The sequence below is a fragment of the Seriola dumerili genome, unplaced genomic scaffold, assembly GCF_002260705.1.
Source record: "Seriola dumerili isolate Sdu_G_001 unplaced genomic scaffold, Sdu_1.0 BDQW01000138.1, whole genome shotgun sequence".
Lineage (NCBI taxonomy): Eukaryota > Metazoa > Chordata > Actinopteri > Carangiformes > Carangidae > Seriola > Seriola dumerili.
Window position 1 is genome coordinate 9,346,778 of NW_019174393.1, and position 17,225 is coordinate 9,364,002.

Here is a 17,225-nt window from a genome sequence, read left to right on the forward strand (position 1 = left end):
CCAGCTAATATTTTGAGATTTTTAATTGATAATGACCTAAATGATTATTATTGATTGAATTTTCGTGGCATAATGAATTAATCAAGTAATTATTTCACTTGTGCATGTGAGATGCAGATTGATTGTTTGAAAGGCATAGTGAGGATCCAAACAAAGCTTTAACAGCATGAGGAAACATAGTTGTTATCCTGTTAATTGAATTGAAATAGCAATATATAATGACACATGTTTTGAGTATTTTCTCTTGTTGGTCTTGCAGGTGTCTGAAGCCATTCGCTTTCACCATTGTTCAGGGCGGAAAATGGTCTTCAGCAAGTCAAGAAGATGTTTACAGGAGGGAGAGGGTGACGTGAAGAGGACGGCATTTCTCTAATAAGAAACCTCTCTCGCTACCAGGAAGTGCACTTCCGACATCGGTAGCTTTCCATTCGAACCCACAAGATACTTTGTCATTTTGTTATTTTTCTCAAAGAATTTGAACCGCTAACTTGACCTTTTTTAATTTTCATTTTTTAACACTTTAAATATATATGTATATCAATTTCTGTGTTTCTTCCTCCTGAAGTGAAGCAGGTGTTACCGGAGTTGGTGGAGATGCTCGCCAACGATGACACTGGCACCGACCTGCCCACGGAGGTGACGGTTTGCCTCTGTCTAATCCTGATTAACCTGAGTCAGAGCGACTCGCAGCACGTCAGAAGCCATCGTCACACAGGGAGCCCTCCCAAAGGTCATCAACATCAGCAGCAAAGACAATGGGTTAGTCATCTTACCACTGTGGTATCTATGTTCCTCAGTTTACAGCAGGTACACTTCTCAGTTCAGAGAGATTTTGTCTAAAAGCAAAACACCTCTAGGCTCTAATAATGCAGTTTATATGTACCTATATTATATGTTCATACAATATGTATATAGGACAGAATAATTTCACCTCTCTGTGTCCTAGTTATGGACCAACCAGAGCGGGTCAGGCTGCGTGTGTCGTGCTGCACACCATGTGGAAACACAGAGATCTCCATGGTCGGCCTACAAGAAGGTGGGTTCTTATCCATGTAGTACATTACAGTAACACACATGCTTTCCAAATGGATAATAGACAGTCATGTGGGTTCTTCTGTCTAATTCATTGTCCTTGTTGTCTGCACATAATCAGCATAGCTGGAGACGTCTTAAGAGATGCTGCTCGAAGCATGTTTCCATTCAGTCTGCATAGAATCTTGCAGCCTCTTTGATGATGTTAGAGTTTTTGCACACGAGCATCAGAAACTTTAATAAACATTTTTGTTTTTGCATGGAGAGTACTGGTAAACGATTTGTTTTTAGGTCTAGGAGATTTAGTTGGTTATCTTAGCCGACACAGTTTGCTGCCTGTCTTAGCATAGCATAGCTTAGCATAGCATAACATCACTCACACATCATCACATCACATCACATCACATCACATTGAGATATGTTGTGACTAGATTGGTGCCAGGTTGCGTTATAATGGTTGGATTTGACGAGTAGTATCTAAAGCATGGGCTCTACTTGTTGATGTGTGTGTTAAAACACTGGATAGCATGTTTTGTTATACTATATGATGTACTGCTGTACAGAGTATTTGAAGGGTAGAATTCAGCAGATGTTTACTGTGACACATTCTAACTCTTAAATGTCTGTGGTTGTATTCGGACCATAGTGGGAAATTGCAAATCCATGAGCAGGAGTGCATCATAGCAACATTGATTTGTAAAACTGATTTCTCAAGTATTTAATTCACTAGTTTATCCACCTGGTAGCTGTGTGCATCACTGTCTGTCACAATATCTAAACTACCACTGGGGGGTGTAAAACATTCAAATCTTACACATAGTAGCTCTGAGAATCTCTGCAGTACAACAAATATAATATCCAGACTTAACACTTCTGTTCTTTCTCGACAGTGTGGTACAGGAAAGCTGATTTCATTAATGCAAGAACAACAAAGGCTGTGAACAGTGGACGAAACTGAGCCGAAGATCCTCCGTACCAAAGTCCAAGCTGCACTTATTAACAGTATCAGCACCTCACTGTCACGAGTCACTCAATCCACCGTTTTCCTGTCACAGAGATTCGTGTCACAGTTTGTTTGTTTTTTTTCAATGCCACATACAAAACATTGTAAACTATGTCGTATTTCCCTTTAAAATCTCATGAAATAGCTTTAAAATTACAATTTCCTTCTGTGTTTGACCGTGTTGCTCTGACCCTGAAACATGGGCTTTGGTATTTTGGTAATTGTAGAAAACAGCAACACGAGTGAGGTGTTGTGGTAAAATAGAGATAGGTAGAAACTCAGCAACATAAGGAAAACATTAGTGAAGAGCCCTTTTTCATTTCACAGGACCTTTTTAAGGCACTTTTTAGTTTGTTCACATTCTCATCAGATGCATCACATACTTCAGGCCGCTGCCTTTGTGCCTCTTGTTTCAGAAAAACTGACAAATGAATGTGAAACTTCTCCTGAAAATGTATCATCTCTCTAGCAATGGTAATGAATGACACGAAAAGTATTCTTTATGTTTGTCTGCTTTTTTTTTTTTTATAGCGTTTTGTTTTGTTTTGAAGCATTTGAGTTAATTAAACAAAGAACCACAATGAAAAAAAAATATGATGAAGATCAGTCAAATTTTATTGGAAAATTGTTCATGTATGTATATAAATGTATTTTAAGACAGAATGACTTACTGTAACACATCAAGCTGATTCTGCCTTATTGTGTTGTTTCCCCAAATTAATAAAACTGTTATTTTCTTTACACTACAGGTGGCTGTAGATTCATCTTTCTATTACTGCGAAAAAGTTGAGTCATTGATTTAAAAAGAAAAAGCTTAGAACTGCAAAAGATCAATGAATATCATGAAGTTCAGAGACCTTTTATGTTTGAAAACCTGACTTCAGCAGTGTTTGCTCAACATTGAACCATAATCAAACAGTTCTCTCAATCATTCGCAAGTAATGTGTGGAAGTCTATGCCAGTGGATGAGACTGAAACCTCAAGTGTTTGGCTTCATTCCTCAGGCCCCCTCGGTGACTTTGAGGCGAGCTGCACTGCGGCACGGCTGAAGTGTTAAGCCGGGGTGGGGGTGGGGTCCACCCCCACCCCCACCCCGGCTAACACTTCAGCCGTGCCGCAGTGCAGCTCGCCTCAAAGTCACCGAGGGGGCCTGAGGAATGAAGCCAAACACTTGAGGTTTCAGTCTCATCCACTGGCATAGACTTCCACACATTACTTGCGAATGATTGAGAGAACTGTTTGATTATGGTTCAATGTTGAGCAAACACTGCTGAAGCCACCCCCACCCCCACCCCGGCTAACACTTCAGCCGTGCCGCAGTGCAGCTCGCCTCAAAGTCACCGAGGGGGCCTGAGGAATGAAGCCAAACACTTGAGGTTTCAGTCTCATCCACTGGCATAGACTTCCACACATTACTTGCGAATGATTGAGAGAACTGTTTGATTATGGTTCAATGTTGAGCAAACACTGCTGAAGTCAGGTTTTCAAACATAAAAGGTCTCTGAACTTCATGATATTCATTGATCTTTTGCAGTTCTAAGCTTTTTCTTTTTAAATCAATGACTCAACTTTTTCGCAGTAATAGAAAGATGAATCTACAGCCACCTGTAGTGTAAAGGGAAAATAACAGTTTATTAATTTGGGGAAACAACACAATAAGGCAGAATCAGCTTGATGTGTTACAGTAAGTCATTCTGTCTTAAAATACATTTATATACATACATGAACAATTTTCCAATAAAATTTGACTGATCTTCATCATATTTTTTTTCATTGTGGTTCTTTGTTTAATTAACTCAAATGCTTCAAAACAAAACAAAACGCTATAAAAAAAAAAAAAGCAGACAAACATAAAGGAATACTTTTCGTGTCATTCATTACCATTGCTAGAGAGATGATACATTTTCAGGAGAAGTTTCTACATTCATTTGTCAGTTTTTCTGAACAAGAGGCACAAAGGCAGCGGCCTGAAGTATGTGATGCATCTGATGAGGAATGTGAACAAACTAAAAAGTGCCTTAAAAAGGTCCTGTGAAATGAAAAAGGGCTCTTCACTAATGTTTTCCTTATGTTGCTGAGTTTCTACCTATCTCTATTTTACCACAACACCTCACTCGTTTGCTGTTTCTACAATTACCAAAATACCAAAGCCCATGTTTCAGGGTCAGAGCAACACGGTCAAACACAGAAGGAAATTGTAATTTTAAAGCTATTTCATGAGATTTTAAAGGGAAATACGACATAGTTTACAATGTTTTGTATGTGGCATTGAAAAAAAACAAACAAACTGTGACACGGAATCTCTGTGACAGGAAAACGGTGGATTGAGTGACTCGTGACAGTGAGGTGCTGATACTGTTAATAAGTGCAGCTTGGACTTTGGTACGGAGGATCTTCGGCTCAGTTTCGTCCACTGTTCACAGCCTTTGTTGTTCTTGCATTAATGAAATCAGCTTTCCTGTACCCACACTGTCGAGAAAGAACAGAAGTGTTAAGTCTGGATATTATATTTGTTGTACTGCAGAGATTCTCAGAGCTACTATGTGTAAGATTTGAATGTTTTACACCCCCCAGTGGTAGTTTAGATATTGTGACAGACAGTGATGCACACAGCTACCAGGTGGATAAACTAGTGAATTAAATACCTGAGAAATCAGTTTTACAAATTCAATGTTGCTATGATGCACTCCTGCTCATGGATTTGCAATTTCCCACTATGGTCCGAATACAACCACAGACATTTAAGAGTTAGATGTGTCACAGTAAACATCTGCTGAATTTCTACCTTCTAAATATCCTGTACAGCAGTACATCATTAGTATAACAAACAATGCTATCCAGTGTTTTAACACACACATCAACAAGTAGAGCCATGCTTTAGATACTACTCGTCAAATCCAACCTTATAACGCAACCTGGCACCAATCTAGTCACAACATATCTCAATGTGATGTGATGTGATGTGATGTGATGTGATGTGATGTTATGCTATGCTAAGCTATGCTATGCTAAGACAGGCAGCAAACTGTGTCGGCTAAGATAACCAACTAAATCTCCTAGACCTAAAACAAATCGTTTACCAGTACTCTCCATGCAAAAACAAAAATGTTTATTAAAGTTTCTGATGCTCGTGTGCAAAAACTCTAACATCATCAAAGAGGCTGCAAGATTCTATGCAGACTGAATGGAAACATGCTTCGAGCAGCATCTGTAAGACGTCTCCAGCTATGCTGATTATGTGCAGACAACAAGGACAATGAATTAGACAGAAGAAACCCACATGACTGTCTATTATCCATTTGGAAAGCATGTGTGTTACTGTAATGTACTACATGGATAAGAACCCACCTTCTTGTAGGCACCATGGAGATCTCTGTGTTTCCACATGGTGTGCAGCACGACACACGCAGCCTGACCCGCTCTGGTTGGTCCATAACTAGGACACAGAGAGGTGAAATTATTCTGTCCTATATACATATTGTATGAACATATAATATAGGTACATATAACTGCATATTAGAGCCTAGAGGTGTTTTGCTTTTAGACAAAATCTCTCTGAACTGAGAAGTGTACCTGCTGTAAACTGAGGAACATAGATACCACAGTGGTAAGATGACTAACCCATTGTCTTTGCTGCTGATGTTGATGACCTTTGGGAGGGCTCCCTGGTTGACGATGGCTCTGACGTGCTGCGAGTCGCTCTGACTCAGGTTAATCAGGATATGACAGAGGCAAACCGTCACCTCCGTGGGCAGGTCGGTGCCAGTGTCATCGTTGGGCAGCATCTCCACCAACTCCGGTAACACCTGCTTCACTTCAGGAGGAAGAAACACAGAAATTGATATACATATATATTTAAAGTGTTAAAAATGAAAATTAAAAAAGGTCAAGTTAGCGGTTCAAATTCTTTGAGAAAAATAACAAAATGACAAAGTATCTTGTGGTTCGAATGGAAAGCTACCGATGTCGGAGTGCACTTCCTGGTAGCGAGAGAGGTTTCTTATTAGAGAAATGGCCGTCCTCTTCACGTCACCCTCTCCCTCCTGTAACATCTTCTTGACTTGCTGAAGACCATTTTCCCGCTGAACAATGGTGAAAGCGATGGCTTCAGACACCTGCAAGACCACAAGAGAAAATACTCAAAACATGTGTCATATATATTGCTATTTCAATTCAATTAACAGGATAACAACTATGTTTCCTCATGCTGTTAAAGCTTTGTTTGGATCCTCACTATGCCTTTCAAACAATCAATCTGCATCCACATGCACAAGTGAAATAATTACTTGATTAATTCATTAGTCACAGAAAATTCAATCAATTAATTAATCATTTAGGTCATTTATCAATTAAAAATCTCAAATATTAGCTGGCTGCACTCTCAAATGCAAATGAAGTGCCTCCTTTTCTGCATTGTGCAGCATTGTGAAATAAAAGTTGAAACTTTTCTTTCCCCCTGAAAGAAATTCTGCTCACCACCAGGAGCAGAATATGGAGAAACTCTCAAACCATGCAAAAATAAGTTTTGGTATTTAACTATTCCCTACAGATCAAACAGACACAAATAGATCAAACAGACACAAAGCCATTATTTTGGTGCTCGAACAGAGCAAACAATTTTAAGACATCACTTTGAATTCCGGCAACTTGTAATGAGAATTTTTGAAAATATTATTATTTATCATAATAACTGATGGAATAACTAATAATTCATTATCCCTGCCACAATCCTGAGAGAACAGCTTCAGTCTAACTAATGCAAACTTACAGTATCATCTAGTATTCTACACTATTTGTCATCTAAATCATGTCTCTGACCCACAACTAAAGCATTAAATCCAAATATGCCTTGAACTAATATACAGCACTCTAACAGCTCCATCTCTCTATGAAACATCTGTGCCGTCTTACCGCTCCGTTCCCGGCTGTGATGTTCTGCAGAGCTCCGATGGCGGCCTCCTGGGTGTAGTGGCGCGCACTGCGGGCGATCAGTGACATGTACATGCGGACAGTGATGGCGCTCCACAGCCACTCTATCCCACGGGGGTTAGCCTTCTCCTCCAGCAGAGGGCTCCGTCGCTCCAGATGCTGGGAAGAAACAAGTGACGAGCTGCAGCTTCCACATGGGTTCACTGGGTTCATACTGACAACAGGAGGCTGCTATAACTCAGCAGGTTAACAATGAATGATGTCTCGCTCTCATTGTGTGTGTGTGTGTATGTGTGTGTGCGTGTCTGTAGGAATTTTAAGTTTACTTAACCAGAGCTTCAATGCCATTTTGCAGCATCATCATCCTGGAAACACATAATTATAAAGAATTCACACTGCAGCAGCTGAGTAGCTGCAATGCAGATGATTGTTTACAGTAATGGGCATGCAATGACATATGAGGACTATTTAACTAAAATACTTTCTCCTAACTGTAATCCTGTATCCCTACATCTATTTTTTTATCTATCTTGTTACATGCTAAATATACATATGTAAAAATGAGTATCAGTACATCAAAATCCCTCTCCTTTGTCCTGCTGCAAAACATTCAAATATTTTTGATGACTCTTGTTGAACTCAGGCGTGTATATATAAATATGACCTGGGGTGGCTAGCTCACCCTGCCCGTTGTGTAAAACCACACTTGACTGTTAGCTTGTGAGTGAGTCATAGTAGCTAGCAGAGTAATATAATAGTTGTAGGTGTGTGTCTGGATCTCAGTTAGCAAAAACCTTGCTTGGAGTAAGGGAAATCTTAATGCTTCAACATACAACCTTTTAGCAACAGTTTGGTGTGGAAGGCCTTGACTGGCCTTCACGACCTGAACTCAAACATCTAGCACCTTTGAGTTGAGATTGAATGTACAAAGGGAGTCATAAATCTTATCAGCTAACATCAGAGGCCGGCCTCCCTAATCCCCGCTGTCAGATTCCAACAGTGGAAGCTGTTATATCAGATGATAATGCCCATGGCTTTGGAGAGAGATGTCCAGCTATAACATGTGGTGTAATGTTTGAGTGTTAAAACTACATTAAAATAAAGTAGATAGCTGTAGTGAACGTGTTAGCAAACTGTAATTCATTTACACATGGAGCTACATTAGCATTCATCTGGAGTTGTGATTCTGTCTGACCACCTGACAGAAGTCCATTATTCATTCACCATCCTTTAAGCTCTGATTTAGTCTCAACAGACTCCTGAGGGAAATAACTGGCTCTTCAGCTGCAAAATGCTCCACTGTGCTCTTTAGCTAGTTGCTCATTTTTGCCTGTGCACTGATACAACAATGACTTTTAAAGCTAAAGGGTTACTACTAATTCTCCGCTGTCTTGTGACTGCAGGCGACACCTTTCGTATCACATGTAGTCATTGGATTGGAGTCATTGTTCTGATAAAAATATGAAGAGCAGGTGGCACAGACGTACCTGACGAAGCTGGAATGCAACATGTCATGTATGTATTTGCTTGGATGTTTCCCTTCATGCAAATAATGAAAGATAAATACTATTACCTTCAAAAGAAGCAGTTTTACAGGTGATTAAACCTGCGGCAATTCCGCAGTTTTCAAAGAATTTCCTGTTAAATATTATACCACATCTTTTGTATTGTCAGTGTGGATTATTGTGTGAAGGGATTACCTCTGTGATCTTGGCACTGCGGTCAGGAAAGCAGCTGACGGTCTTTGGCTTGGGAGACAGGTTTTGCCGGGATTCTCTTAGATCTTGCATGTACTTCTTCGGCAGCTCTGCCTCTATCTGATAAGACAGGTTGTGCAGGATGCAGACGCAGTTCTCTGTGGACTTCAGAGCAAATATACATATGTGATAAATAAATCATATACAGTATGGCATGTTGTTTAATCGTGTGCATAGATACAACACACTGAGTTTAGTCCAGTGAGTTTTGCTTTACAATTTAGACCCAAGTGTCCAAGAACTATTTATGTTTGGAATTGGATTGTGCCTTTTTTTTTTTTTTTTTTTTAAATCCTGTGAGAAGCAACAGGATTTATTGGAATGACTGGACATGAACTACAGAACAGGAAAAGTATGGTTCAGATACAGTGTGCATCGCATCACAAAATATCTTATACTGTAACAAGTAGCACTTTAGAGCAGTCTGAAGCGACCGTGAAGACGAATGTTATCTCTGGGATGCTCATCGTTTTCATTTCACCTTGTCATCTGTTTTATGGTCAGCTGTGGTTCTCCGGATGTAGTAGACCAGGGCGTCGATGAGATTCTCACAATCCCTCATTGCTTTCCTGCCATCTGGACCAGCAGAGCTCAGATTTCTGGGAACAGGAACAGTCAAAACATTCAAGGTAATGTGACATTTGTGTGTTTTAATCAGATAAGCAGTTCTCAGTGTCACTGAACCATATTAGTACAGTCAGCAGAGCTCATGACAACAAATTCCCACATTGTAATAAGCCAAAAAAAACAAAATAAAAAAAAAAAAAAAAGATGTTGTCCCCTTTCTGTCAACAACATAATTACACAAGTTAATGGTTACACTATTCTGGATCTCGGGCTGTTCGAAAACCATCTGCAGTAATGACAAATTATTTCACGGATTACCACAACCTTTTTTTTTTTATGTAATCCAACTTCCCTTGGAAAATAAATAAATAAATACAACAATTATCATTCTAACTCCACACAACAGCTTCTTTGATGAAATATAATGAGAGGAACTCATAATTTTTCCCATCCACAGGGGAGCTCAAAAGGGGTTTGAGAACATGATAAGGAGAACTTGATAACGCTGGGCCGGCGAGGACTGAGTGATTTCAGTTCAGCCGAGCGGAGAGAAGAGAGAAATCCATGAATAATTCAGCCTTTGACTCTTTTCATCCGGCTATAGTTGCCAGGGGAGCGGCACGTCTGATATCTCCTGCTTTGTAAACAGAGAGACGATACGTGACCGCATAAGAACGCCTCCAAGTAGAAACCGACAAGACGATACATAATCTCTGGACCCACAACAGATAAATTGCCGTTTAACACAATCAAATTTGCTGATGAGGCTTAATGAGAAAGCAGCAATTTGATGGTGTAGCCAGTAGTCACTCAACTGACCCCTATCACAAGCAACAAACAGCTACTTCTGACTGTCTGTGATGACTAAACCAGAACATGAGAAACTGGATATTTTCTTTAATCCATCATTATGTTTCCGTCTCGCTTTTTGTTTTTTTATTTCACTTGTTTTTCCTTGTTGGCACAAACTCAATAAAGTTTTTTCATCACAAGCCTAAAAGAGCAAAGGTTCCTTCCAATAAAGTAAAGACGGTGCTTCCTGCTTCTCATCAAAATACAATCCAGACGGGTGATATCGGTTTATACCATGTTCAGCGACTGTTTACTCATAACTCAGCTTGGCAGAGGCTGACGCGTATGTGTATGACTGTAGCTCTGCCATCTGTTAAATCTCGCCCTTTGCAATATCATAAAAGTATTGCCTTATGCTGCACCGTGACCAAGCATGGCCTCTACCGTGCTGCTTCTTCTTCACTCCCGATAGACTGTAAACTTTTCGCTTCCTCCATCGGTTTCTCCATATGTGCAAACATACAGTCAAAGTTGTTCATTTGCTTTCAAGCCATGCGGATGAAAAGGTGTTTTTCTCGAATTCTCAAATTCTGTATTTAGTTTGGTGTGAGCTGATCAGCTGACACCAGTAGTGGTGTCTGTTCACTCCAGTCTGAGTGTCTAGTTTCAAAGCGGGCGAAGAAGCCTACCGCAGGCAGCCTGTAGCATAGTGGAAAACATCAGCATCAGCGAGGAGCTCGTCTTTTGGGTTCTCGCCTTCAGAAATGCCTGAACTGGGCACGATGACTGACTGGGTGAGGACGGGTAAGGCTTCTCTGGTGAGACGCTCCTTCAAAATGTCATGAGAGGAGAGGTTCCACAACAGACCTACGAGTTAGATGGAAATCTACTTTATTATTTTGCAAAGACATTTTTTCAAAAGTAGACACGGTATGGTTTTGGTTTTAAACACCTGAGCTCCGATTTATGTAGCGAAGTAAAAAAAAAAAAAAAAAAAAAACCAAAACTGACCAGTAAGTTGTCGTCTGGTCTCAGTATCGCGGCTGCTCTTCAGTGCACCCAAAATGGTGATCAAGCCACCGCTTTCCTTCACCTCCATCTTGTTCTCGCTGCTCTGGTAAACGACATTACGCAGCGCCCCAGCGGCGACACGTTGCACCTCCTCGTTGTCGCTTTGGAGGAGCTGCAGGAGCTTTCCAATTCCATGGAGATAGTACACCTGGAAAACAAGAGCGCACTATTGAGTGACAGACGCAGACGTGACATAGTGTATGTAAGCCATGACATTCAGAAAATTTGTGTTATTGAACTGCTGACACATTCTATTTTGAATGACTAAAATGATCCCATACACTGCATGTGATTAAACATACCATCTTTTTAGCATCTGCGCTGTTGAAACATTGACTCTGTATGTGGCTGGCTGCACAGATCAGCGTCTCCTCGTTATCCTGGGTCAACAGGTTCACGGCCCTCTCCAGCGTCATCTCCGGAGGCTTGTTCTCCGACTTCCTGCGTGAAGAAGATAAGAAGTTAATGAGAGAACGTACAGTCAAGAATACTGTTCATGGTTGGGATCATACTCATGATCTTACGGTGTCATGGCGGTCTGTGCCGGTATCTGCTGGATGGGGAGTTCCACCTCCATCTGCCTCCCCATGTCCACCACCATGCTGCTGACGGAGGCCGGGTATGAATTCAGTCTGCGGGGCCGCTGGCCTTCCCTCCTGATCTGAGAGAACCAGGACAGCCCTTCGTCAGGCTGGATAGCACCAAGCACCATATCACCGCTTTTTCCCTGCACGGTGGGTACCTCCTGTTTGACCACAGTTTGGTTATGGATCCAGGGAGAGCCATACTGACCACTTTCCTGAAATGCTGCATGCGCAAACAGAGACTGCTGCCCCGCCGTCTGTCTCAGTGACCTGTGGCGGAAGCTCTCGTGTGTAGGTGTGGATGAAAGCGGCCGCGTGACACGTGGCGCTTCTGAGAAGGCGTAGCGCCGAAATGAATCCAACCCGGATGAGTGGTCCAACAGAGGGCCCGCCCTGTGTGAGTGACTGGGTCCCGGGAGGGTGCACGTCCCAAAGCGGTAGGTGCTATAATTGAAGCGGCTGCGAGGTAATTCTGGGCTCGGAGGTGGGGACACTTCCACCCTCCTGGATGGTCTCTGCACACGGCTGCTTGAAAGAGACTGGTTGTTGACGGCCCAGCCATTCATCTGTGAAAAAAACAAAACCCAATCTGCACTTTAATACATTGTGACCTATTTATTCTGCGATTCTCACTTTCAATTTCTCTGGAAGGACTTTAAATTTACAGAGCTTAAGAGTCCAAATGTAACTGTGTAAAAGGTCTTTATGATGCTGAATGGAGTTATTTTGAGTTATCTAATAAATGAAAGTCTGTGGAGGCCCATTCATTCCCAATGTATTTATGTATTTATAATTCAGAGCCTGTATACAAAACAATCTCTTACACTGTGTGGTATCAGAAAATGTATATTATATAATAAGATTATGATGTAGTTTTTTATGTAAATTGCCGTGGACAACCTTTCTTTTTTAAAGATATACAGTAAGTGCTTTTAGTTACATCTATATTGGGTCCCGGCACCGACCAACCTACCAAATGTAGTAAAATGTTATGAGCCAAGTCAAAAATATAACTGGATACAGCAATAAATAATTGTTGTTAGTTAGATAATTAAAATGGAGTTTCAAAATAAAACACAAAGGTTTATACTTTTCCTTTAACCTTCAGTCATCAAGAGCAAAAAGCTTCTTCTGTTATTCTTTCATCAGCTACCAGTTGACCCACTGTGCTAACGTGCCATAAAGAGAACCGTTGAGGAGGACGAATGCGTGACATATTCATCACTTATGTGCATGTCACACAGCTGACCCGATTAAATGCGTCGCCGCATGTAAATACCAGAACGTACTGAATCACATCCCGGGTGAACAGTTGTTCCGAAATGTTGAAATGAAAAAAACGTGTGTATGTAACAGCAGCTACCGGTGAAAGGTCATAAATCATGATGTCAAGCAAAAGTAAGAACGGAAAGATTTGTTTGATATCAGGAGACTATGAACGTAAAGCAGCTGCAGACCATTTGACTACATTCAAATTGTGGTAACTCGTGATAAGCCTCTAAGAGTCAGTGCAGGTACAAAACCCATATGTTGAACTGGCTGCAGGAACTAGAGCGCTTCAAAAGAACAGATCAGATCAGTTTTAGCAGGAAAAATGAGAGATGAACCTTTAAGTTACACAGGAAGAAGAAGATGATAAATGTCACTGCATCGCCTTGTGTGTTTGTGGATGCATGAGTGATGAAAGAGGTCCCTTACCTTCATGTTTGGTAAAAGTCCATCTATAGCATCAAAGCTATTTGTTGTGTGTTTCTGTAAATGGACACCTCCTGAAACAAGTGGAAGAGGTTTTTGTTAGAGTGTACAGTTTCACACTGTAATCACCTAAATGCATGTCAACACTAACACTAAGCACAAACATTTACACTCAGGGTGCTGCAGGAGTGGACGAGGACGAGAGGAGGAAAACAGAAGTGAGGTTTAAAAAAGATCAAACACATACTTTAAGTTTTGTCTATACTGTTTATGTTTATCATTAATTGATTTAATTGACATGTACAATATAAAGTATATCTCCCCAAAGGGCCAACAGAAATGATTATTCATTCCTTTAACCATTTCTGGACATTACTTTCCCTCAGTTTAGCATTACAGGATATCACATAACAATGGGACCATACTAAGTAATTTAGAATAAGTGTAACACGTGTATATTGTTATGTAGCGCTGGAACTATTTTCTATTTTCTGACCTTTTATAACCAAACCATTAATCAATTTATGAAGCAAACACGTGGCAGATTAACTGATAATAAAGATAAACATTAGTTCGCAGCCATATTAAATATGTGATTATTACTTTTTCTAATTTAAAAAAAATGCAGTATTCATTATATTACTGTTCTTGTCACTGGTTAGTCAGTCTTAGGTGGATCAAAGCATGTGGTCTAAAGTATCTCACACACTTTCTTAGCTCAGGAATTTATCTGTCACTCAAGGAATCCTCTTTGAAAATAAACTCGTCAGTCAGACTCTTAGGCCAACGTGCTAAATCATTTTATGCAAATTCATATCACAGGCTGATTAAATAGCAGTGACAAGATCTTTCACCGAGTCAATGCAGACGTGAAAATATAATTAGTTTTTGGTTGATGACTGACTGGAGTTCATATAGATGACTCATCCGCATCCACCGATTCCCAGGAATAAGGGCCTAACCTCCTGAAAAGCTGGGAAGTGGGTGAAATAATAAATTGGAGCTCTGTCAGCCGTCACGTCCAGCAGCCTTAAGGCAAATGTATGAAACTGCAGGAACCTGTCGGGCAAGTAAACTACTACGTAGCATCCATTGCTGTCACAGAAAAATGCCTGTATTAACCCTAAATAATAGTAGACTTCCAGCAGGCTACACTTAAAACACAAAGCATATCCTCTTGATAGCAAAGGCCTCTAACTGGCAGTCTAACCGGAGGTCTAGGGCAGTGCTCCCAACCTGAGGATCAAGACCCCTAAGGGTGGTCACAAGATAATTAAAGCGACAGAAGAGAAGACAAACATTGTTCTGCTACTCAAATTTAGATAAATTTCCCCCTGATTTTTCTATAATCTTTGCTTATGTATGTAAAACACTACATTTTTTCCTGTCTTCAGGCCTATAAACAGCTGAAATGAAAAAATATGAGAGGTTTTATTATAGAAATTCCCTCTTTGATTAAGCTGCTCACAACATATTCAAGGATGGGTTGAATGGTGAAGAAGGGTTGAAAGCAGACGATGCTTCATATAAAGCCATAAAATGCTGGGAATTATTGTTTAATAGTGAGGTTCAATTGTCTAACACAGTGGTTCGAAAGATAACTTTACAAAAACTGATGTAATCTAAGAGAGATACTGTAATTATCCTTTGTTGTCAATATGAATAGTGGGAGGGGGACAACTGAATGCCCTTGGTCTCCAGAGTGTACCACCCACAGTATAAACCATTATGAATGTTCATCTTGTTGAGGATACCTGTGTAAAATATCTGAGAGTCTCTCGTGAGGTGTTGTGTAATCTGTGTCGAGCCACACGTTGATCACAGTCATAGAAGAAAACTTAAAAACATATTACCATTTGACACAGTCCTCCTCGCCTTCCGTGCCAGAGTGAGCTGAACTTGCTGATGAACACGCAGACTCCGGTCGTTTGAATCATGTTTCGCCGAGGATCTTGCAGTCGGCTCGGCCGGCAGAGCCAGACTGGTGTCATCCAGCACGAAAGAGTCCAGAGCAGGTAACGCTGATTTAAAAAACACCTCTTCCATTGTGGACAGATCCAAAAGAAAAAGAAAAAGAAAAAAAAAAAATCCCTTGCGAGTTCAGGCCGGTCGCTTCATTAAACTGGACAGGTGCTGTTCCTGTGTGAATGTGTAGTCCTGCTTTGTTGTCCCTCAGATCTCTCAGGTGGGTTGACCGACGTCTGCCACTGCGGAGGGCGGGGCTAGAGGCGACGCACCTGAGGTGTCAGGTGTCGCTGGTACAACCTGTGTGGAATGTAACTAAGTATATTTACTGAAGTACTACTGAATAGTCCACTTTATTTAACTGTTTTCACTTTCTACGACTGTTGCACTTTACGACACTGCATTTTAAGGGGGGACTAGTGTACAAACTCCACTAACAACTGTAGTGTAACTATAGCTTTAACTATAAAATAGCAGTTTTTACACACCTTGTTTTTTTCAGTGGATGAAACAATTAAACAAACAAGATTTTACCTGTTAATTACTAAACTTTGGAAGTGCCTCTTGTTACCGTTTGACAGGACCAAGCTATCTGTTTCCCCCCTTTCTTCCAGACCTTTCTGCTAACCTATGCTAAGCAGCTGCTAGCTCCAGCCTTACTATATTAAATGGACAGATGTAAGAGTCAAAATATTAAATTATTGCTTTAAAATTAGCTCCACATTGATCAGGTAGAACAACATGTTTACACATTTACTAGGTCTACATTTACAGTACAATTTGTTGTTAACTTTTGTACTTTTACTTAACTAAAATTGTGGAAGCACAATATTGACCTGTATTGGAGTATTATTAAACTGTTGTATTACTACATTTACTTAAGTATAAGATCTGTCTGAACACTTTTCCAACCCCTTATTATTATTTTTTTCATAAACATACCAAATATTATCTACTGATAATGACTTATGTATCAATTACTTCGGTGACCCCACATAGTGATGAGTATGCAAAAGAGATCTTTGAGAGTTGATCGTTCTCTGTTTGATCAGTTTCCCACACTGGACCACAGCACCGCTCTCTTGGCTTGAGTTGTGAGGAGAAACTGCTGCCAATTGCAACGCCAGTGAATTTCCAGGGAGAGGAACTTTATACAAGTTGTGAAGTGTAATTTGAGCAACTTTTATAGCCATGAATTTTACCTCTAATCACTATCAGACATTTATGATGGAGTCTGTTTTTATTTGGCAATAAGCCTCCACAATGGCTCTTTGTTGCTGTTGACACTGCGCTACAGGCGGCTGCCCAGCCTGTTTGATTCCCAGATGAGAACAAAGACCAACTTCTTTGTCGTTATCTTCTATTGTTAAGATATTACAATATATTCAGGTACTTCCAAACAAACCTGGATTTGTGAAAATATAAGGGGCTTCAGGGTTAGACTGGTCTTGAATCTGGTCCCAGAGTCAAAATGTAGTTTTATGGCCCCCGTCATTTGATACTGTGCAAAGTGTCTAACCCAAAAACGTCAGCTAATAAATGTATAACATTACAGAGGTTAATCCCTGCTGAGAATGGAGGGTGGGGGTGGGAAATGGCCCACATTTTTACAGTGGGGCCGTATAATAGCAGGTTAATCTGGTCATAACTCCAAATCTATTAATACACTAAACCTTCAAAGGTTTTCTAATGGGTCATCATCCGCTGGACCTCTCATTATCCTTTCCTGTCGTAGCCTATTGCTGCTTCCCAAAATAAAGCCACTGAATCATTATTAATTAAGAGCTATATGGCTCATACATTATGAATCATGATGAAATGAATGAACAT

At 40.5% G+C, this 17,225-nt stretch overlaps 1 protein-coding gene across 1 annotated transcript; it reads right to left on the reverse strand.

The window, feature by feature from the left end:
• Positions 1-3,868: 3,868 nt before the first annotated feature.
• pkp2 (plakophilin 2) lies at positions 3,869-15,547 on the reverse strand. Its single transcript, XM_022749498.1, has 13 exons — positions 15,284-15,547; positions 13,434-13,504; positions 11,676-12,301; positions 11,454-11,592; positions 11,092-11,299; positions 10,770-10,947; positions 9,203-9,320; positions 8,665-8,826; positions 6,947-7,123; positions 5,997-6,150; positions 5,657-5,849; positions 5,384-5,471; positions 3,869-4,504 (listed from the first exon to the last, which is right to left on the reverse strand). The coding sequence occupies exons 1-13, from the start codon at positions 15,474-15,476 to the stop codon at positions 4,436-4,438; spliced, it is 2,376 nt and encodes a 791-aa protein (XP_022605219.1). The 5' UTR covers positions 15,477-15,547; the 3' UTR covers positions 3,869-4,435.
• Between the last annotated feature and the right edge of the window lie 1,678 nt (positions 15,548-17,225).

Coding starts and splice junctions, on each gene's coding strand:
- pkp2 (XM_022749498.1), bottom strand. CDS start 15,476: ATGGAAGAGGTGTTTTTTAAATCAGCGTTACCTGCTCTGGACTCTTTC. Junction 12,302..13,433: donor GACTTTTACCAAACATGAAG/GTAAGGGACCTC, acceptor TTTTTTTCACAG/ATGAATGGCTGGGCCGTCAA. Junction 5,850..5,996: donor GGAAGTGCACTCCGACATCG/GTAGCTTTCCAT, acceptor TTCCTCCTGAAG/TGAAGCAGGTGTTACCGGAG.